Source organism: Paroedura picta, chromosome 6 (assembly GCF_049243985.1).
Source record: "Paroedura picta isolate Pp20150507F chromosome 6, Ppicta_v3.0, whole genome shotgun sequence".
In the NCBI taxonomy this organism is placed as follows: Eukaryota; Metazoa; Chordata; class Lepidosauria; order Squamata; family Gekkonidae; genus Paroedura; species Paroedura picta.
Window position 1 is genome coordinate 99,373,688 of NC_135374.1, and position 23,561 is coordinate 99,397,248.

At 43.5% G+C, this 23,561-nt stretch overlaps 1 protein-coding gene across 5 annotated transcripts in view; it reads right to left on the reverse strand.

The window, feature by feature from the left end:
• FARP1 (FERM, ARH/RhoGEF and pleckstrin domain protein 1) overlaps positions 1–23,561 on the reverse strand; it is a 234,433-nt gene that overhangs the window by 70,941 nt on the left and 139,931 nt on the right. For all 5 annotated transcript variants that reach the window (XM_077343848.1, XM_077343849.1, XM_077343846.1 and 2 more), the window contains exons 3-10: positions 22,577–22,681; positions 18,894–18,936; positions 15,271–15,349; positions 13,274–13,371; positions 10,054–10,168; positions 8,249–8,396; positions 7,606–7,701; positions 2,033–2,196 (exon numbers count right to left, since the gene is read on the reverse strand). In XM_077343848.1, coding sequence (XP_077199963.1) covers positions 2,033–2,196; positions 7,606–7,701; positions 8,249–8,396; positions 10,054–10,168; positions 13,274–13,371; positions 15,271–15,349; positions 18,894–18,936; positions 22,577–22,681 — 848 coding nt within the window. The remainder of the gene's footprint in view (positions 1–2,032; positions 2,197–7,605; positions 7,702–8,248; positions 8,397–10,053; positions 10,169–13,273; positions 13,372–15,270; positions 15,350–18,893; positions 18,937–22,576; positions 22,682–23,561) is intronic.

Below are 23,561 nucleotides of genomic sequence, written 5' to 3' on the forward strand. Positions count from 1 at the left end.
TGGATAGAACAGCACCTGCCTCTCCCATCCTCTGCTGCCATGCCTGAGACCCAATTCCCATTCCAATAGGAATTCCTGGGAAATAACACCTAGTTTCTTATCTCTGCAATGCTGTGAGATTATTTCCCCAGCCATCTCCCGCTTATGGACTACTCTGAAACTGACCCATGTACCTCATGAAGCAGACATTGGGTTGGATCTAGCACAGTGCTTCTACGGAGCAAGGACTTCCATATCCACATACTATATCTCCCCAAGCTCCCCACTACAGCCCAAAATGAGCCCCAAAAGCTTGCTCCTGGGGAAGAGTCGTCACCTACGGAAATGGATTTGGTGGGGCATTTGGGGCTGCCAAAGGGGGGCAATGCTCAGGAAGTCAAGCCCTGGGGGGAGAAGTCCTTGTGTTTTCAAAAACATTGCACTGGATCTAACTCATGGCTTCCTAAATTATTTCACAAACTGTTTCTTCACTCTGGAGTCTCCAAAGGTTTGCAGTCAGATTTTTTCGTTGTTGTTAGGGGAGCAAGAAATTTGTTAAGGGGCCAGTGGAGGCACCAAAAGTTACAGCAACTGCTCCATATGTGATTGGGAATGTTTTTTTTTAAGGATTGTACAGACAGAGCCAGAATGATACATTAAAAAATGTTTCACAGGCTGAATACAGAAGGAAGGGAGAATCAGTGGAAATTGCACAAATACCCCCCCTTTGTGGAAACAGAAGTATCTTCCCTTTAATGTTGCGGTCCCCAACTTTTTAAAAACCTCTGGAGCATTCTGCTTTTTAACCTATTGCTCCAATGCAGGGTTGCCAAATGATCAGGGAAAACAGAGCCCGGTCTGCTCTTCTGCTTTTAACAGCATCTTGAACTGAAGAACTCAGCAGGTGATGCTTCAGATGGCAGGGGAATACACATAAAGCTGCCGTTATGCAGAAGTTGGATAAAGATCTATTTCTATGCACCTCTCAGAAAACCCCTGAAGAGGAAACACAAGCCGAGCATGACTGCACATGAAGTTGCCCAGAGTATCTGACATCCACAATGGATCACTTTTAAAACCCCTCCTCCTTAATGACTTAATCACAGTATGAATTGCAAATACATGCAGGAATCTAACACTATAATATATGTTAGCTGTCTATGATTTTGATGGCTACTGGCATTCCAACTTAATCTAAGGTGACCAGATTTTAACATTGGTAAAGCAGGGACACCATTGACTGGGGGGGGGGGGGAGGATTCTTGATTAAAAATTTGGTCTATATGGAACAACAATGAGAATATAGTGCCTAACATCTATGGATGATGTCTTCTTCATCTAATGCCAACTTTAGCAAAGATCCAGATTCTATGGTGACACTTTCCACTCCTAAACCCTTCCCCTAAATTTCTCCATAAACCCACATTTGCTTTCCTTCCTATGAATTATTCAAGTCAGCAACAAAATTCATTAGACCTCATGAGCAATGATACAGTGGAGCATTTAAATTAAGGATATTGCCACTTTTTAAGCATTGAGGAGAGAGGCTACTTCCACTAAGTGGTGGAGGCATCAGAAAGAAAAGGCTGCTTGAGGACTGGGGAGAGAATCTGGTGGTCTCACTGCCCTCTAGCCCAGATCCTTCAGTTGCGCTGTTTATTCTGAAAAGAATCACCAATGTTAATCAGCTTTAGCGCAACAGCTATTCCCAGGAGAGAGGGGCATCCCCCCCCACACACACACACACTGTTTCCCCCAGCCTTAGAAAAGTAGCAGACAGCAGCTGGGACAAATTCAAACCTTGTTGTGTTCAGTCTGTGTAAACCTCCTTGACAAGAAACCACCAAAATGTTCAAAATTCATATACAAATAAAGTGAGCACTAGTATGCAGAATCCACAGCAGTCTTAGGAGTCCAACACTTGGCACCAAAGTGGGGAGAGGAGGGAGTAAAACTGAGTCAAAATATTTAGTCCCTCTTTCACGATGCCTTGGGACTATGAACCCTCAGGTATATTTGTAAGGTGAAAAGGAATTATAAGATTATATCCTACCTGAACCGAAAGGATGAACCTCTAGTAAAGAGAACGGGTTTTGGCTTTGGTTTGGGTTCCTCAAAGAGTCGGAAGAAGGCGTGGTGTTCCACGCATATCTTCCAAAAGGCCTTACAAAAATCCCGGCTGGCCATCAGGAATTCTAGTGTGTCCTGGAAGGAGCTCTGAAAGAGAAGAAAAGTAGGTTGGATTTTGGAATTGTGGGAGAAGGGTGGGGGGGAATACTGCATTCAGAGTGTTAACAGTGGATCTCCCCCTCCAGGTTCAGCTAGTTTCATGCAGTCTCCTTTGTCTATTTAATACATTTTAAGGCCACCATCTTCCAACCTTCTCAAACTGAGTCCTTTTCTACTAGGCGACAAAAATGGAGAACACCGGGGTCATATAAATTATTGACACAGAACAAAGCTGAGACCTATTTTTTAGGAATTTTAAGAGTGAAGCAGACTTCGAAGTCACTATCATTCTTTAGAGAATATAATATCTAGACAGGAACGAAGGATGCAGCTGTACGGACGCCCACTTGGGTTATCCTTCAGAATAGGAAAACACATGATAAGCTATAACTTCCCCCAGTTGTCATTATAATGGCGGTATCTTGCATGAAGCCCTTCAGGGAGATCAACACGCCTGCCTCCGATTCCCTAACGCGCTCGCTTAATCATTCCTACTGCTGACCTACTTCACCTCCCCCCAAATCCTGTTATCTGATTTGATGCCAGCCTTAAAACATTTGTTTTGTGTAATGTTACAAGGGACGTGACAGGCAACGTTTTCGAACGGTAAGAATGTTCTGAGTCACGAAGAAGCGTAGGAAATAAGGGCCTGCCTTAGTTTTAAATAAAGAGAACAGACACTTCAGCAGAAGTGACACAGAATTAGGTCTAGTTCTCTTTGTGGTAGTAAACTTATATCTGGCCTGTATCGTGACTAGATACTACTCCATTACAAATGGCCTGTCTATAGCGGGATTTCTCAACCAGGGTTTCGTGAAAACCTACTGACCGACAAACACACCTGCATGCCTCTAGTTATCCAAAACATACCAAACGATCCATTGTATACAGCCAGGCTCTACGTTACAACTGCATCTGCTCCAATCCCACAGACAGAAATTCCTACCTGAAGGATCTACAACAAACCTTCTTGGAACTAAAGTAAACACCCAATGAGGTGAAGAAACAGATTAACAAAGCCAGAAGGATACCAAGAGAAATCTGTTGGAATACAGACCCAAAAGAGACAATAATAGAATACCAGTAGTAGTTAAATACAGCTCTCAACTCAAAACAGTTCAGCACATCATCAGCAACTTACAACCTCTACTGGCTCTCTTTCCCAAGTACTGGGGGGGGGACCTTTTCTTGCACACAGACAACCCCCCAGTCTCAAACAACTCCTCACCCACAACAATGCAACTTCTAATTTGAACATGGACACTGGTACTTGAGCTTGCAACAAACCCAGATGCCAACTTTGCTTCCACATACATTCCAATAAGTCAATCACTGGACCTATCAACATCATCTACACCAGTGATTCTCATGTTTGGGGTCCTGACTCCATTTGGGGTCACCTGGCCCCTTCTGCGAGGTCACCAGGCTACTGGTTGCTGCGGTGGCCGCAGGCAGAGGCAGCAGTTGGAGGCGGGTGGTGGTGGTGGCTGGCAGCGGGCAGAGGCGTGGCACTGGCTGCCTCCACGGTGCCTTGATTGTTATGCACATGTGTGCGCATCACCCACACATGTGCGCGCACTGCCTCCGCCACCGTTGGGGTTGCTGCGTGATGGCAGTTGAGAACGGCTGATCTAGACCATCAAACACTCATCCACTTGCGCATCTTCTAACACTGTATATGCCATTAAATGCCAACAATGCCCCTCTGTTCAAAGAATAGGGCAAACAGGTTAAATCCTCTGCCAAAGAATTAATGGACTGACATCGCAAATCACAGGACTTTCCAGGATATTCAATAAGGGACCTCAAAGTAGCTGTTTTATTGCAAAGAACTTCAAGAACAGACTAGAAAGGGAGCTTGCAGAAATGCAAGTTATTATAGCACTCAAAAGCAATGCCATACCCTGGACTCAACAAGGACACAGGGTTTTAAAATCTTATTATGCATGCTAATCTTATTCAACTCTTATATTCAAATTCCATACAATCCCCTCTTCTTTTCATTTTATTTTATTTGGGACAATGTGACTGTAATGTGATGTTAGTAATATGTAACGTAATTTCGAATCTAACTCTCTGGTCTCAGGACAAGATAACTTGCCAGCACAGTGTGTAACTTGCAGAGATGATTCCGTGCTTGGGTGGAGATGGATGGGGCCAGCAACTAGTCTCTTTTAATTATCTCTTTTCACAACTGGGAAAGCGTCTGCCATGAATTACCAACATGGACAGTTTTATTTCTCCAATGTTCTTGTGAACTTCAACTGAACTCAAAAGGACTAATTAGCTATTTTAGCAAAGAGTTATCACTTGGCATAATTTGGATACTATGACACATCAATTTCTAATTTGCCACTAATGTCCCTTCTTTATATATCTGTACTCTCACAAGCCTTGTTCCATTTTGTTTGAGGAACTGAGTCTGCACACGAAAGCTCACACCTTGAATAAATCTTTGTTGGTCCTAAAGGTGCTATTGGACTCATTTTTTATTGTGCTACTTCAGATCAACATGGCTACCCGCTTGAATCTATCTTCTGAGATAAATAAGCCTAAGATGGTGGACACAGCTAAACATTTCTCCTCTGATCTGGCTGACTGCTGTGTGGCATAGAGAATTAAACCAACTTGCACTGACCTGTAACTGTTGTTTATCGACATCTTCTGTGCAGACACAAACCGAGGACTGCTCCTGCACACAGGCCAGCCTTGGACAAGAATTCTTCTAGTTTCTAAGTGTCAAAGGGGGTGCCCCTGCTTTCCAAAGCTGACATGGCAAGTTTTTTTTCCACCTACAAATCTATCACATACTCTGGAGGTGCAGCATCCTTTCCCTTCAGTTCCTACTTGTCTGCCACAAGTTCAAATTAAAGTAAAAAGGACAAATGATCAGCTATTTCTTTTTAAAACTTGAGGACTCAAAGTGCAGCAGGAGGAGGGAATGTTTGGCTGCAAATAAAGTGTTGATGAACAACAGTTACAGGTGGTAAGCGCAACTCTGTTTTCATCTTCCGTCTTTGGCTCAGCCCCACATTGGGGTATTAGTTAGCTGCTCACCAGAGGAGGTGGGGTGATGCTCTCACTGGAACTATGGCTGAAGGACTGCCTTTGCTTCCTTTCTTGATTGCCCTTCTGGAGCCTAATGCTTTACAAAGGTGTCCTCAGCCAACCAAAGAGCAGCCTTGAAGCTGCCAACCAGCAGAACCTTGTGGTGAATAGCAGCTGAGGAACCCTGAGCTCTGGCAGGGCAGGCCTTGACATCCAGGGGACAGATCTGTCAGCAGTGGCATAGCAGGACCAAACTGCTGAAAATACCTGCCTAGATATGGACTGGGGGAAAGCTGCCAAACAGAAGACAAACAAAGCTTGGTCAATCAAAGTCTTATTCAATCAATAAAATGCAACAGTGCCCTCCTGATATCTAATGAGTAGAGGACTTTGGATGAAGGGGAAGGAAATAAACCCAGTAAGACTGTTTCCTGAGCTAAGTGGAACTGGGAGACTGTTTTGGAAAGAAACTCTAAACTTGAGTGCAGAAAAAACCCGTTCACTAAACACCTTCAAGCAGAACAGGCCTAAGTCATGGTCATCACTAAGTCATGGGTCATCTTGGGTGCACAGTTGAGTGTGCTTTTAAAATAGGGATTTGACCGACATGGTAGAAGTTCTCAAAAGCTTGAACCCAGTACCAAGAAATGAGGATGGGGGGGGGGTTAGCAAAAGCCCCCCACAAAGCTGAAGAAATCCGATGAAGAGGAATCTGGCCACTACATGCAAAAAGGGAAGGCCTTCAAAACGTTTGGAAGAGTAAAGATGAAGAAGTGGAAGCAAGTGACGCAGCACAGTTAGGAAGTTCATATCTTGACAGCGGCAGAAAAGGAACTGAGGGAAGGGGCCCCCGCAGTAATTAAGGCAGGAAATAGCCATCGCCTTGGCTCCAGAAGGCAGGGGCACCCCCTTTGATGCTTAGAAGGGAGAAAAATTCCTATCCGAGGTAAAATATTTTTTGGAGGCATTATTAAATTATCTCCATTCTCCATTCCAAGGCTGGACTGCGAACGGGTGCAATTCCCAATGTTGTGCTGCACTGAAGCTGGAAGATGAATGTTTGTTGACTAATGAAAAAAAAATGAATTGAAAAAGCATCCGTTGGAGTAATGTAAGCAAATGAATAAACGAACGGCATTTTGTTCCGCTATGTTTAGCACAACTGCTCTAATTGCCTATAAAACTGGGACTTCCTTTTTTTAATCTTCTTGATAACTGGGAGGGAGGATCCCTTGGGCCGAGGTGAGGGAGGCACTGTCCTGAAAATTGAAGCTACACCGGAGGGAAAACAAAGATGCTGCCTCCGTAAACACTGCCCATTAAAATGAAATGAAATGGAATCTAATCATGAAAGTGAACCCATCAAGTAACATGAGGAGACTGAACAAAGCCTTTGAAGTAAAAACACATACATTTTCATCTCAGTGGAGACCATTAACTAGATAAAGGGAAAAAAGCACATAGGACCCAGAGGCCTGAGGGAAAATTATTTGTATTGAAGGCCAACAAAAATAATCAAGTTTCCCAGCTAAGCAGGATCTTGAAATGTGACCCTACGTTCCAGGTACAACAGAAAACAGTAAATAGACTTTTTCCCCATCTAATTTCCCGACTTCTTCTCTACTCATCCACTGGCTAGTTTCATCAGCCTCCCAAATTTACCTTTGAAGAAGAACTGGTTCTTATATGCCGCTTTTTCTCTACCAGGAGGAGTCTCAAAGTGGCTTCCAAATGTCTTCCCTTTCCTCTCCCCACAACAGACACCCTGTGAGGTAGGTGAGGCTGAGAGAGCCCTGATATCACTGCTCGGTCAGAACAGTTTTATCAGTGCTGTGGTGAGCCCAAGGTCACCCAGCTGGCTTTAAGTGGAGGACCGGGGAATCAAACCCAGCTTGCCAGATTAGAAGTCAGCACTCCTAACCACTACACCAAGCTGGCTCTCTCTTTGGAACCATGCTCTCAAGTTTGTGGTTGTTGTTTTTTTGCAATCATTGAAAAGAAACATCTTTTTGTGGGGGATGGGGCCACACTACCATTCTGGAAACAGCTGAGATCATTTTGAATTACAAGTGGCAAGCCCAAAGAGCCAAAGCTAGGCATCATTTGACCAGCATCAGAGACAGGCACCCAGCAAAGCCCAAAACTTGAGACAGGAAGGACCTTTGGCAAGTAGGCCTTTTAGCAAGTTCAGAGCCCATGGGAGTGGTACGGAGAAGTCAGCAGCTGCATGTGAAAAGTGAAGAGGTTTTTAAGCAGTCACCATGATTTCTGAATTCTGTCAGGTACATGAAAAGGAGTTTCCCCAAGGAAAACAGCAGGCTGTTCTACGCTGCCGTTCCAAAGACTTACATTGACATCTGGCCGCAGCTTGATAAGAAAACGCTTCCTCTTAAAGCTCAGCTTCCGAACTTTAGCCCAGTTGAAGGCATTGATCTTGGTGTGACCCTAAAGACAACAGATAAGAAAAATAAAATAAGCATCATGTGAACATTTTCCAACATGAGCTCACCTGTAAACTTAAAGCAGGTTTCTGAGTATCATTCACTCCTCTTATGCAGCACTTCGAACAAATCAATCTGCTTATTCTATCCAAATAGAAAAGCCAATTCACCTTCAGTGGTAGAACTCTGGTTACAACGACCAAGTTTTGTTCAAGGCAATAATAAGGTAATCGGTTTCAGTCCGTATGCCAAACAGATGGGATGTCTACAGATGGACAATGAAATTCCCAGGTGGTTTTGTGTTTCTCCAGCTATGTCACAGTGAACTAGGAGGTGGTGCAGGAGACCTCTGTGGCAATATTTCCCCCTTGAGATCTCCAGAGTCTAGCAAAATGGGCTGAAATATTTGAGGCAATAAAAGGTTTTGCTGCAACCCAACTCCAACAGCCTGCATCTCCCAAGATTTGTACCCAAGGCTAACCCAAGCAAACTCTCATGGCAAAGCATTCTCTGGGCTGGGCTGTATAGCTTGATCAGAGCCACTCACATACCTGAAACACCAGAATGCCTGTGTGGGCAACTGCCAAGTTGATCTTTGTTCCTTCTCTGTCCTTGGCTGGATGCAACCGGATTCCGTACATTTCCAAACGGCGGGCAATCTCAAGCAGCTGGAAATCTGATTCTGCTGGTGTTTGTCCACTGGGGGGAAAGGATAAATGATTTTACACTGGATGAAGCAAGTTGTAAGGATCAATAGAGATTTTCATGGCAGATGCTCCTGTCTGCTCAAACTTGCATACCTATTCACTGAAAAACAGGACATTTCTATGACTTCACAGAAAACACAGTTGCTTCTGTCCGAAGGACAAGTGTATACATGTGCTTTGTAGCTGTATGGTGAACCAGCAACTTCCATTCACAAGGAACAGGAAGTAGAGTCTTTATGTGCTTCCTGTTCTTCTGCCACACTGCAGCTCATTTTGTAAGGTGGCGGCAGCAGGCTGCCGGTGGTGTGGTGCTGTGGAGCATAAAGCTCCACATTTTGCTGTGTCCCCATGGGAGACATGTTGCTGCACCAGATCCACTCCAGCATCGAAATGTATCCCTCCAGGAAACAAAACAGCAGCGGAATAGTTTCACGGCAGTGGGGAGTCTGCAGGGAGCTTTTTATTTTGCAGGAGCGTGGGACTGCATTCCACACAATTCCACCTTCCTACGGAATAAAAATGAATGCCCCAGTCCACGGCATTCTGAATGGGGCATTCTTTGTCCCCTCTGGGCCACCGTAGGAGAGGAGCCAGGTCTTCCCTGTCTACACAGGCCTGTTGTGGGACAGGCCCTGTTGGCTCCCGCAGCAGCTAAGGGAACTCGGAGGAATCCGCGTTCTCCTAGCCCAGGGCAACTGAAGGCCTGATCTGTGGCAAGCCTGGGAGGGGGCCTGCCCAGCGGCCATGTCATGTGGAAGCGGGGATTTGCTCCACTTCCATATGACCACCTTCTCGGCCTTTTCTGCTTGTGCGGAATCGGCTAGCCTCGCTCAAAATATAACTCTGGATATTTTCCCCTAGCTTGGAAGATGTCATATCTCCTGATGGTAAGTTGCAAAAGATTTTTCATGGGCAATTAAAAATGTAGTATGTGATCCAATATTCAGGTCTGTTTTCTACCCTCTAAAAGTAATTATTCCATATAACTGTGAAGCACTTCCATGAAACAGTACAAATATGAACACTCATTGTTGATGTGGCAGTAGTCTGAATTACTCAAAGAGAATCACCTTGAAGGTTATAGAGGGCTGGGGATGCCAGCCTCCAAGTGGGACCTGGGGATCTCCCAAAACTATTGTTCATCTCCAGAGAACAGAGGTCAATTCCTCTGGAAAAAATGGGTGCTTCTCTGTGACACTGCCCCCCCACCCAAGGCTCAATCTCCAAATCTCCCAGAGTTTCCCAGCTTGGATCTGGCCACCTCTGCTCCTTGCCCCCCACTGGCAGACAAGAGGGACCAGCCAGCCCTACATGGGACACAAATTAAAAACCAAAGACAGGCTCATCTCAGCTTTGTTTCCCAGTTCAACTCCCAGATGTATGTTTCCTACCAGGAAATCTCTATACTCAGAACTCTTAAACCCCAAATCCCCCTCCCAAACTTGCTTCTACAGAATCTTACTGCAACCTCCCCCAGCTTTCCTTTTCTTTGTTTTGGGTATCGGATAGCTCTCTACCTTTCTATCTTTGTTTCTCTGCTCTGCATTCCTGTCCTCTCCCCCTCACCTTGATGCTTCCTAAGTTATCAAACAAAAACTGTACCTTGTATCCCATATTGTAACACCCTATTGGTCAACAGTAATACTTGCATATGATTACGATGAAATTCCATGATTTTGTCTTCTAATGCTTCTTGCTGAGGTATATACTTGTTCTTTGCTAAGTGTTCACGATCAATGGTTTCATCAAAATCCCCAATCTCAGCTACAAAGAAGGAAACACATCTGTTTAATAGGGGCAATCTAAACGCAGAAAAGCCCACTTAAGATCCTCCAAAACGAATGTCCAGCCCTTTGCACACTGATTCAGAAGGGCCATTAACATCAAAATGATTTATTTTCCTGCTGCCTGGATCTGTAGGCACAACATGATTCAAAGACAAGACTAGTGGTAAATTTGCTAGAAGAACGCCACTTTTACACTAATAAGGAAAGGAATGTGTTTTAATCACACTCAGCAAATCACAGAAAATATTAAAGCTCATTTAAAACTTATGCAGGGAAGTGCAAGAGCAGAAATTAAACACTGGTCTATTGCTAGCTCCCACCAAACAAATTTCAGCCTACACTCACTACTACCTAAAATGAACAGAAAGGGACTAAAAAAGCAGGCAGAAGCTCTGATAGTAAACGATCCCAATCCCCTTTCAAGCACCCCCCCCCCTCTTCACAAGAGTAATCGGAAGCAAAGGGAATGCTGATGGTAAAGACACAAATGTCAAATTCATTTTTAAAGCGTTGAGTTATTTATTTATATTTATATACCGCTGCTCACAAATGTCTTGCGGCGGTTTACAAAGATTCATAAGTACATAAAATCCCGTAAAAACCCATTAAAACATAATTAAAATACAATATCATGATGGCGGATAATAAATATATAACCCACTCCCCTCCCCCTGTTCAGCAAAGGTCTATTACTCTCTATCTGCTCTGGCCTCAACCATCTGCCTAGCGGAAGAGCTCCGTCTTGCAGGCCCTGCGGAAAGCTGACAAATCCCGCAGGGCCCGTAGCTCTTTCGGGAGCTCATTCCACCAGGTTGGGGCCAGGGCCGAAAAAGTTACGGTTTTGATCTGGACATGTAAAAATACACTAGCCAGACAATAAACATGGGACATAGTTGTTTTGGTTGTAACAAGCTGGTTTCAAATCCTGGTTAAGCAGGAACCCAGTTATGTTTAACAAGAGTTTTGTTTTGTACTCACAGCATGCATGTGTACAGAGGCGCTGAGCATGGAAGTGAACAGGAGATGAGCACACTGGCTCTCCCCCCAAGCCAGCTCTGGCCTCCTACATGGGTTCCTCTCAGCTGGGAACACTATTTAACTATGTACACTGCACACATGACACGACTCTGTGCTCGACAGCACACATCTTTGATCATCCAGCCTACACTGAGGTTTTTCCTGTTGTTGGACTTCTAAATACAAGGCTGACCAACTACATGCCCCGTTCATTAGTTCTCATCCCCCCCAAAAACCAAACCCACAGCAGTTCAATACACCAAAGTAACTTTGCAGTATATTCCTGATTTTGCAAATGCAACTTTCCAGTTGAAAAGTGAACTGCTAGAGGAGACGACAACTCTCTCAAATCCAGTTTCCGCCTGTGTGTTAGAAAAATGGCCAAGGAACAAAGTGTACTACATACAGGTGAACGGACTGTGCTCACTTTCCAGGTTTTGCAGCCTTCAATACTATTCTCAAGATCCCTAAATCCTTTGGTTTAGCAAGAAGACAGCTTGCTACATTCTGTCCCTTGTGTTTTCGACTGTCTGCCTGGGAGCCTTATAGAATATGATCCCCACCCAGCAGTTATCTGACTCATCTTACCAAGGCAAGCTCTTAAAGATCACTGACCAGGAGAGAAGACTACTTACAAGGGGTAAAAGCCATTTGCCCTTTACCTCTGTAACCGAGAAAGGTCATAAACCTTTGCTCCAAACACTAACACATCCAAGTGGAAAAGTGCTATGCAGAGTTATCTGGTGGTGTCAACCACATTACAAAGTCAACCACATTACAAATTAGCTATGATGCAAATCTGTGCCCCTTTTCCACCAAATACAAACGCTTGAACAGATTTATGTGATCTTGAATTATTTTCATTTATATTTATGTTATTTATACTCTGTTTTTCTCAATCAGTTTCAAGGCAGATTACATAGCACAGTCAAATACAATCAACAGAATCGGACATCCAATAAACAAAGCAATAAGATACCAGGGCAGAAATTGGAAAACGAGGAGGTATCATCAGTGGAGCAGAAACAAACTTTAACAGGACACTTCAAATGACGCAGAAATCACATAGTAGGTTCGACAGACACGCCGTACTACACACAGGAGTGTAATTCGTAGTGTCTATCCCTTTACCGAAGCTTCTTTCCGAAACATTACAGTTCGGCCCTATGTTGCCTATGTTAAGAAGTTCTCCTGAACAGAACTTTTGCAAAGTTCACAAAAAGCCAGGAGGGCTTTCCAGACCTCTTCAGGCAGCCCATTCCATAAGAAAGGGGCCACAACATAGAATGCACACATATGGGCAGTTGGTTGATAGTGGGGTGGATTCAACTTTTGTCTCTTTCTACAATAGTAGAGAATGAGCCTCTTGTGGCGCAGAGTGGTAAGGCAGCCGTCTGAAAGCTTTGCCCATAAGGCTGGGAGTTCAATCCCAGCAGCCGGCTCAAGGTTGACTCAGCCTTCCATCCTTCCGAGGTCGGTAAAATGAGTACCCAGCTTGCTGGAGGGGTAAACGGTCATGACTGGGGAAGGCACTGGCAAACCACCCCGTATTGAGTCTGCCATGAAAACGCTGGAGGGCATCACCCCAAGGGTCAGACATGACTCGGTGCTTGCACAGGGGATACCTTTACCTTTACCTTTACAATAGTAGAGCCACTTGAAATGGAGGAAAATCGCTTAGGCTGGAGGAATGCCTCAAAGTCTCCTCATTGGAGTGGTAGGATCTGCCACAAGGAGAAGAAGAGCTGGTTTTTCTATCCTACTTCTTACTATCCAAAGGAGTCTCAAAACGGCTTACTCGCCTTCCCTTCCTCTCCCCACAACAAACACCCTATGAGGTCAGTGGGACTGAGAGAGCTCTGAAAGGACTGGGACAGGCCCAAAATCATCCAGCTGGCTGCATGTGGAGGAGTGGGGAATCAAACCCGGTTCTCTGGATTCCACTGGTCTTAATCACAACACCAAGCAGGCTTTCTTGAAGTATGTTCACAAATCACAATTCGGCAACAAATACTTTGTTTTACAAAACCCAAACAGGGTCGGGGGTTAAACGAGCTTTACTTACACTGTACAATGTGTGAGATTAAGAGAGCAGCACTCGTGTCATTACATGTTAGCCTTCCTTTCTCCAGATCCTGCTTTACTTGCAATGCAAATAGGTACCTGAAAAAACAGAAATACTGGTATAATCTCTTTGCCACAGCGCAGAAAAATAACTCTCAATTCCCTTTTCCCAACAGGAGCTGATTATCACAAGAATTCTATTATCAGGAATTCTATTCATTTATCTGGGTGGGTGGGAGAACAGTAAGACAAATGGAAAGGAACCCGGTATAGTACAATTCTAAGCAGAGATGCTCCCTTGTCGGACCAATGACTTCAATGGACTTTGAAGAGTACCCATTGTTACTGGTCTCCAGGTGGCACCTGGATATCCCTCATTATTTCAACCGATCTCCAGATGACCTAGATTAGTTCTCGCAGTAAATAGCTGTTTTGGAGAGTGAATTCTGTGGCATTATACCTAGCTAAGGTACCCCCCTTTAACAAACTCTGCCTTCTCTAGGCTCCATCCCCTCAAATCTCAAGGTATTTCCCAACCCAAAGCTGGCAACCTAGAATAGTGACTCTGCCTCTCAAAAGAGGATGGGCAGGCACTGATACAACAGTCATAAAATCGGTCTGTAAAAATGCCAAATGTAAAACATGGGAATGAAACAGGTTATGATATTATCTGGAACTAGAAATATAGCCCATTACACTTTTAAATGCAATGGGTGCCAGGAGCGGGCTGGAGGGGGCTGTGGCAGGGGGGCCCTTTCCCCCGCCCCCCTCCCACCCCAGCCTCCCTGCTTCGCAGCAGGGGAAGGAGCTGGGCCGGCGTGTCTGTGATGCGCCGGCCCAGCTCCTTCCCTGGCTGCGAAGCCCTTTCCCCTGCAGTTTGGGGCTCAGGGGTCCCCTTGGGCCAGTGCTGACAATCGGGGGGGGGGCAATCGGGAGGCGCTTTGCACCTCCCAATTGACCCCCCCAATTGTCAGTCCTGGGCCAAGGGCCAATGGGCTACTTTCCTCATCCCGGACTGGGCCCACCCAAACCCCCCTTATTGCTTTATTTATACCGGTCCCCGGAGCGGTGTAAAGATGGTGGCGGGATGACTGCATCAGGATCATCATAGAATGGTGTGGTTAACCTGGTTTAACTTTAGATTCCTTCAATTTTAAGATCTTAAAAGAGTGTATCATGTTATATGGATCCATTCTCTCTTAAGTATTGCCGTTTTTCCTCCACGTCTTCCATTAATTTTTTCCCTTTGTATTACTTGTTCTAGAATCATATTTGCTAGTGAAGCTAGGACTGCAGAGACTTGAGTGGTTTTTAATAGTCATGATTGAACACAGGCACACAATTAGCTATTTCAACCCTCAGCCTCCTGCCGCCCCTTTCCTGCTTCTCCAAGTTGATTTGTTTTGCAGGGAGTTATTTTAAGAAGCGTTAAATCACGAAGGAAAAAATATCTAGAAGAAATCAGAGCTGATGAGTACAAAGATATGCATACAGGTGAAAGAAATGGAAACCGGGACACAGTGATGGCTCAGATGGAACCTACAATAACACTGGAAATGGATTGCACATATACATCTGGGAAAGGGAGAATGTTTTATATCAAAATTTTAAATAATAAATCTTACAGTTATTGCAGGTGTATGACAAAAAGAATGCTGGTCTCCCACATTTTTTACTTTTTGCTGTTGCTGCAAGCTCATAATGGAACCAGAATACATACAGAGGAGGTCAAATTACACAGGCCAGAACCCTGAGAGGTCAAAGGGCCTAATAAAGTCTTCTAAGGTGTGAAGACCAAACGTTTCACACTGGCCATTAATCTTCCTCCATATGCATATGTGCAGGGAAGCTGTCCTTCCGATGATGGGTAATCACCCTGAAGAGCAGAAGTGTCTAAGAAGCTGTCCAGAACTGATTTGACTCCATAGCTCAGCACAATTCTATGCTTGGTTGGTATCTCCCCATTAAATGCAAATGAAAACGCGTAGCAATACTAACCTTGTTAACTCTTCTTGCAGCTGAGCATGATCAGGCGGAAAGAATTTCACCACAAATTTTAGAACTACATGTTTAGGCCCTAGGGGGAAGAATAGGGGGGGGGGGAGAAATCCTAAAGTAAACATTCTGAATTAGTATCTCACAGGCAAATACTCACATAGATCCAACCATGCAGTTCTAAAGTCTTAAGGGCACTCCAGTTTTCAGAAAAGGCAGTGGTGATTTCATACTTCCAATACTCTCCTTCCTTGGATGGTCTCCTGAGGTTGTGCTCACACTGGGAAGAAACTTTTCAGGCAGTGGTTCTCAACCTGGGGGTCAGGACCCCTTTGGGGGTCGAACGACCTTCAGAGGGGTCACAGCAGGGCGAGCAGCTTGGCAGGGGGGCAGGGCGGGGTGCTGACACTGGTGTCACTAATCCTGAAGGCGCCCGCCAATTTATAACCAATTTAAAACCAATTTATATACAATCATGAAAAATGGATCTTAATGCCATTGGTAGGTTTTGGTTTAATTTCCGTGAAAGAACCCTTGCATAATTTTATGGTTGGGGGTCACCCCAACATGAGGAACTGTATTAAAGGAAGGTTGAAAACCACTGCAGGGGCTCAGTAGACTGCAGGGGGAAGGGGGGAAGTCTTGTTTTGCAAAGTCTGTGGATGGTGGAAAGGATATCAATATATTTTGTCTTGAACTCTCTCTTATACATACATATGTGGGTGCATATACCCACAGACACACAGAGAAGGCTTCCCCCCTCTGAGCTATTTTAAATCCCACTACGCTTTCTGTCATTGCAGGAGTTAGTGCAGCCCTTATCTTTTATGTTCTGATTCCTACAAAATAACACCATTATTTTACCTGGAAATGATCAGTACCCACCAGAACAAACACCTGCATTTATATCTACTCATGCTTAGCCTTGCATATCTTTATCATCATCAGTGATACAAGCAGAACTCAATTTATCCGTAGCAGTCACTTTTGCTTCTGTACTCAAAACCTGGCCCTTTCTTTCTTCTCATTCTTTAAGGCTATCTAACAGCCAGCTATTGCCCACCATATGTTAATGTTTACATTCCTTCAGCTGTAAGACTCACGTAGGGCCTAAACCTTTGCCCAAAATCTGAGTGTGGTTGTAATGCAAACAACAGTGGAATCCTAAGAGCACATGAGCTTCAAAAGACATGGAAAGATGCAACTCACTATCAATGCAATCCTATGTTGAATTACTCCTCTCTAAACCCACTGAGCCTCTTGTGGCGCAGAGTGGTAAGGCAGCCATCTGAAAGCTTTGCCCATGAGGCTGGGAGTTCAATCCCAGCAGCCGGCTCAAGGTTGACTCAGCCTTCCATCCTTCCGAGGTCGGTCAAATGAGTACCCAGCTTGCTGGGGGGTAAACGGTAATGACTGGGGAAGGCACTGGCAAACCACCCCGTATTGAGTCTGCCATGAAAACGCTGGAGGGCGTCACCCCAAGGGTCAGACATGACTCGGTGCTTGCACAGGGGATACCTTTACCTTTACCTTTAAACCCACTGAAATCAATGGGTATAGAATACGGTAATCCTACAAATGTAATTCAATTGGCGTATTAGGGTATAACTCTGTTTAGGATTGCACTGTGGACCTTTTCACCAGCCTCAACTTCATGTGGCTCTTGCAACATGGTAAATTCAAGCACAATCACTTTATCCTAGGGAACCAGGTTCTTATGAAAGGGTTTGAGGGTGTGTGTGTAGGGGGTATTCTCTTCTTTCTCTCTCCACAGGCTGTACCATCACTGTGCCCTTTGCATTTAAGGAAAAAAATTTCTGGTCCACCATGTTCCAATGTCATCAAATCCAGGCAAGCAGAGCCTGCTGGATTTCCGCAGAGTCCCAACAACTGAAGCTCTACAAAGAAAGGAACAACTGTAGGTATCACTGGGCAGGACTTAAGTTGGTCATAAGAAGGCTGTTTGTGGCATCAGCTCCCCCCACATCATTATTCATGTAAGCAGCTTCTCTTCTTTTGAAAACACAAGTGTGCAAAGCCAGTGAAAGAAGAAAAGAAAACCACACACAATTCATCCTTCACATAAGATGAATTTAGGTCTCTGGTCTGAAATCCATTTTTGTAGACGCTTGGCAGGGGTGGACCCTCCTTCTCCAAAACAAAACTAGACAATGCACCTCTATATTTTCCATACAATTGTTCACAAGGTTTTTTTTCCCCTTTCAGTTTTCTCAGTTTTAAAATACTCTTTCTTCTGACATCTGTAGGAACTAGAGTCTAAATACAGATTTCCAAATAAATTTCTTACACCTTCAAATTTAGAGCCATTGTAATCTTTTTAATGCCCCTGGAATTTAAAAACAATGCCATAGTTCTTGTGATCAACACTGGACCCAATCACAAAGAAATGTGCTAAGAATCGCCAAAATTTTAAGAATATCTCAGGATCACCTCACCCCTGACACATATAGCCAATTTATGTTTACTCATAAACTCCACTGGAATCAAAGGGCTGACTCTCAGTAAGAGCTGATCTATACACAATCCAAGTGTTTTCGAACTTACTGCCCTCTTCTAAATTAACCTTGCCTTCTGCTCTTGCCAACTTGAAATAAACCCCTTGCACTGTAAAGGTGCAGGGATCTCCCCCTGAAGTTGGGTTCTCCCCAATGTAGGCAGAAATTATTTATAGAGTTTATATGCCAGTTCTCCACAGCTCAAGGCAGATTAAAAGTAAAAATAATACCAGAATGGTAGAAAGTGTCATCAAGTCAAAGTTGACACATAGCAACTTGGTAGGATTTTCAAGGCAAGAGATGTTCAGAGGTGGTTTGCCATTGCTTGCCTCTGCTCAGCAACTTTAGATTTCCTTGTTGTCTCCTGTCCAAGTAGTAACCAGAGCCCATTCTGCACTTGTTGGATAATGTGCTTTCAATGCAGTAGATTTTCCTGTTCCGCACAGGAAAATCCAGCCACAGTGAAAGTACACTATCCAACTTGTGCCTATGCTTAGCTTCTGACATTCGATGAGATCAGTCTAGACTGGGCTATCCATATCAATATCAAAAACAAGTCAACCAAAAGCAGTCTGGAAGATTTCAGCAGGGAAACAGCAGAGAGGAAATAGAAAGAATCTTCCCTCCTATCCAACTCCTGGAACAACAGCTTGGTGGTTATAATCTTTAAAGACCAGAATCGCAAACTACCACACTGACCTACTGTTCTGTTATTTCCCTAACCCTGTATGTGTCTCCTCCCATCTGACTTTGCGCACAAGAGATGTCAAAGATGACAATACATTTTGAAGGAATACTGACACCATCTGAAGCAGTTTACAAACACTAAAAGAAAAACTAATCCAGCATGAAAACCAGCATCCAAACGCACATATCCTCCTGCTGTATAAGTACGCATAAATAAAACTGTGCACGGTGGGGGTTTTTTCTGGTTGCTGTTTTGTCTAGAGCTGAATTTGGATGAGCAGCTTGCTGAAAAATGACAACATTCTGCTAAGGAGGTAATACATTTCAACATCACAAACAAACCAAACAATGCACACAGCATTCAGAAGGACCCAGATGTCCTCTACTACAACTACTTTTGCATTGTAAATCAACAGCACTTACTTCTGATCTGTTTCACAATAGGTTTCAAAAGGTCCAGCCATACCTGAAAACAAGCAAACAATCACATTTGCAGCAAATATAACAGGAATACAGAGCACCGCTTAAATTATTCAATGTATGCCCTGTTTTCCGGCATATTAAACAGTCAGTGTCATTCCCAGTGATCACCCACATAGTTTCTCCTTTCACATTGTGGTTTCTCTGCCAGGAGATACTAAATGCCTAAAGTTAAACTGTCATTGTTCCACAACCAAAAGGATCAAAGTGCCTATTTAGGCAGAAGGGATCCTGATTTGTACAAAATAAGGTTAACAAAGAGAAGCATTTGAATGCAGAAGTTTAAAACTGGTGGAATGCCTAGCCACATATACTACATCTAACAAAAGAAAAAGGAGTCCAATTAATGGTATTACTGCTGCTCTCCATTTCATATGGAAGAATGCAGGAACCACTTGGAAGGCCTGAATCACGTACACAAAATCATGGCAATGTCAGAAGGCTGGATTATTGGCATGGGAAGGGGGTATGAGCATGGCTCATCACATATAACTTGCCCTTTCATTGTGGTATCTTCATTCATTTTTACACCCTAGGGGAAATGGCTCCTGGAAATATTTCCTAGGGGAAATATTGCTCCTGGAAAATAAAAACTGGGCAAGCTAGACTTGTTGATATTTCCATTCATGGAGGGAAAGCAGAATGTGAGTGAAGGCAGGTGATAACCTATGCAGGAAGACAAGCAAATGGTTTCGGTGACATCACATATAACTGTGAACCAATGTGTATATAAATCAGTAACAGTCATATATACTCAATTATTATGCTTATAAAGAAGAAGAATTGTTTTTTATACCCTGCGTTTCACTACCTGGAGGCTTACAATTGCCTTCCTTTCCCCACAACATGAACCTGGTAAGGTAGATGAGGCTGAAAGAGCCACAACTGGCTCAAGGTCACCCAACAGGCTGCAGGTGGAAGATAAGTGGGGAATCAAACTTGGTTCTCTAGAGAGGCTCTTGCTGACTACACCAAATTGGTTCACCAACCACACAAAGAGTGGTTAAGACCTTTAGCTGAGTATAGACCCCTCTAAAATTAAAATGCTTTAAAATCTGTTTTTCTAAAAGGAACACACATTTATGCTAAGTTTGACCTTGAATACCTCTTAATTATGCACAGACAGGAACACATTCACAATGTCCTTGCTATAGAAACATAGCCCCAGGTGTCAGAATGGGGGGGAAAAGAGGAAAATTTAATTTTTTCAGCTTAATCTTCTTTTCAGAGCTAAAACAGCGAGTAAACAAAGGTGAACACTTTTACTTAAATATCTGAAAATTTGCAAACAATTTCTTTTGGGTAGCCTTTGACAAGCAACATCTGAATGTTATTTTATTGTGAATCAATAAAAGTATTTAAGCTGTAGTCATGTGCTCATTATCCAACAAAGGGGAAATAAAGAGTTTTTCAGATGATTAAACAAAAAGGTTTTGATGTTTTTTTTCACATTCTATTAACTCTGCTTCTTTTGTTCTTGTACACTCTGCACAATGGAAAAATACGTGCATTGCCAAATTTCTAACTAAGGCACAACCAAACTACGGATGACTGGGCACAATGTAAAACACACAGGAGTATGTGGCTCTACTGTGTTATTTTTGGCACAGAGATTATAACCTTAAGAGGGTAATAAGCAGCTCAGAAGGTACTCCTCAATAGCAATGCACAATATTTTACTTATTTACTTCACTGACGTTCTGCCTTTCTCCCCAGTGGGGACCCAAAGGAGCTTTCATTGTTCTCCTCTTCTCCATTTGATCATTACAACAAGCCCTGTTAGTCTGTCTGTAGCAGCAGAAACAAGCAAGAATCTGGTAGCATCTTAACGACTAATGAAATTTCTGGCAACAAATGGGCTCTTGTCTGAAGAAGTGAACAGTGACTCACAAAAGCTCTTTGGTGTAGTGGTTAAGAGCGGCAGCTTCTAATCTAGAAAGCCAGGATTGATTTCCCACTCCTCCACATGCATCCAGCTGGGTGACATTGGGCTAGTCACAGTCCTGTTAGTGTTGTTCTCACAGAGCAGTCTCTCTCAGGTCCACTTGCCTCACAAAGACCGTTTATGCACTGGAGGTTTCATGCTAGGCTGGAGTTTTAGTTGTGGCAGGTTGCCCCACCTCTTCCTGCACCCACATGGGGGAGCATTTGGCCTGGTGCAACTCAAACCTTGCGTTTCACTACCTGGAGGCTTACAATTGCCTTCCTTTTCCCACAACATGAACCTGGTAAGGTAGATGAGGCTGAAAGAGCCACAACTGGCTCAAGGTCACCCAACAGGCTGCAGGTGGAAGATAAATGGGGAATCAAACCTGGTTCTCTAGAGAGGCTCTTGCTGACTACACCAAATTGGTTCACCAACCACACAAAGAGTGGTTAAGACCTTTAGCTGAGTATTTGGCCTGGTGCAACTCATCCACCACCATTCTATGCTCCTGACAGGGGGGTGGGGCAGTGAAGGTCCCAGTGCATAAACGGTCAAAGGGGAGAGGAAGGGAAGGTGATTGTAAGCCGCTGAGACTCTTTTGGGTAGTGAAAACCCAGCTCTTCTTCTTTTTCTTCTACTAGACTCTTGCTCCTTTCTGTTGCCTGTGAGAAAAGTGAATCTGAAAGAATGTGACTGGCCCAAGTAGGGCTGCCAGCTCTGGTTTGGAAATACCTGAAGATTTTGCGGGGAGGGCACAGTTTAGGGAGGGAAGGGTTCTCAGCAGGTTATAATGGCAGAGTACATCCTCCAAAGCAGCCATTTGAAATCTGGAAACCGGCTGTAATAGTGAGAGATCTCCAGGTACCACCTGAAGTTGGCGAGCCTAAGCCCAAGGCCACCCAACAAACTTCTATGACAGAATAGAGATTTGAACCTGTGTCTCTTAGATCCTAGCCCAGAACTATTAACTACATCACATGGGCCAAACAAACAAACAAAAAGAGCAATATTCCTCTTATTAGTTTGACTAAACTAGGGGTTTACTCTAAACAGCATGGGCAGGGGCTCGTGAGAATTGTAGTCCATGGACATCTGGAAAGCCAGAATGGCTACCCCTTGCTGGCGGGGCTCATGGGAATTGTAGTCCATGGTCATCTGGAGAGCCCCAGTTTGGCCAACCCTGGACTGGACCATAGCAACACATGAAATTGATACTAAACTACAATGTTCCTGCTTTGTCCCAATAGTATTATGCTTGTTTACAGACTGAAAGTTGGACAAAGTCAAGGTCATTTACTGACTGCAGTCTACTCAACTTGTTATATACCATCTGTGCATTAAGATGAGTGTCTTCATGCTCAAAGAGTTAATGGGAAAATCCAGTAATAAAGCCAAGAAGACATCTGATATTTGTAGAACTATCATTTCTTTTCCTTTCCTTCTTTAATTCATAAACAAATTATTCCAGTTTTTTAAAGCGCAAATTATTTACAAATTATTTACAGTACACACAATAATTGTTCAATAACGGTCCACCCTAAAATCAGGCCAACATGGCTACCCACTTGCATCCACTTTAAAATCAATTATTAGTATGAAAAATTGTCTTCAAAGCTGAAGGAGGAAGAGGAAGGAAGGAACTTTGGCCCTGAGAAAATGTGCAATGAAAATGAATTACATGAGAGATGGCTTCACGTACCGTAATCTTTTTATGATCCAGAAATTCAAGGCCAAAATAGTCACCTTCGACAAGGTTCAGGTGATTGCAGACTGCGTCTAGCAAAACCTTCCCTGGAGCTCTTTGCTGTAATTAAAAACAACCAAAGATTATACTCTGTTAGGCTGCACATACCTAAAAATCAAGAACATTTTTTTAAAGTACATGAGAACAAAAGATATCTTGTGGTCTCTTCCCACACAAATCAACACAAACAGCAGTAAGTATACACTTATATTTTCTTGTTAAGGGAAATAACTGCTCTTGTCCCATTAGTATGCTAAACGGTGGGAGTACAGAGTCAACTGTGGGTTTGATTCTCCTCATTTGTTTTTCAAACAGCTAGTACAGCCAAGATGATAAGAACTTATCTGAAAGGCATTAGTTATTCAAAACCATTTTTTTATTCTGCTTTCCTTCAGAATCCACACTCAAACTGACTTCCAAACAATAATATTTAACATTCAACAAAATACCACAAGGCAACAAAAAAAAGCCCATAGGAAAGTGCTGTAAAAGTAGCCATAAATCGACGAAATCACCTGGCACGTTAAACCCAAGCACACACATTCATCTATATAAGTGAGCGTTATGTAGCTTTATAAAGATTTAATATTCACGATTTATTGGCAACACCTATATCCCACCCTTGTGCTCAATCAGGGGCACTAAAGTGGCAATTTTTCCTAATTTGTTACCAGAGTGGCAACAGGAAGACACAAGTTCACTACGTTGTCTTCATGCCATTCCACAAAAATCACATTTCAATTAAGAAATGAGCATATTAAATAGCAGCTTAACTGTATCAATGGGCTAGCAAACCATTTGGGGCCCTGCATTTATTTAGCACCATGTATTCTGATCAAGGAACAAAAGTCATCAGAGATATTAGTTTTCTAAGCCAATACTTGGAAATCCAGTCTATAAGACTTTGGTTGACAAATATTGGGACTTTACTGTATATGTA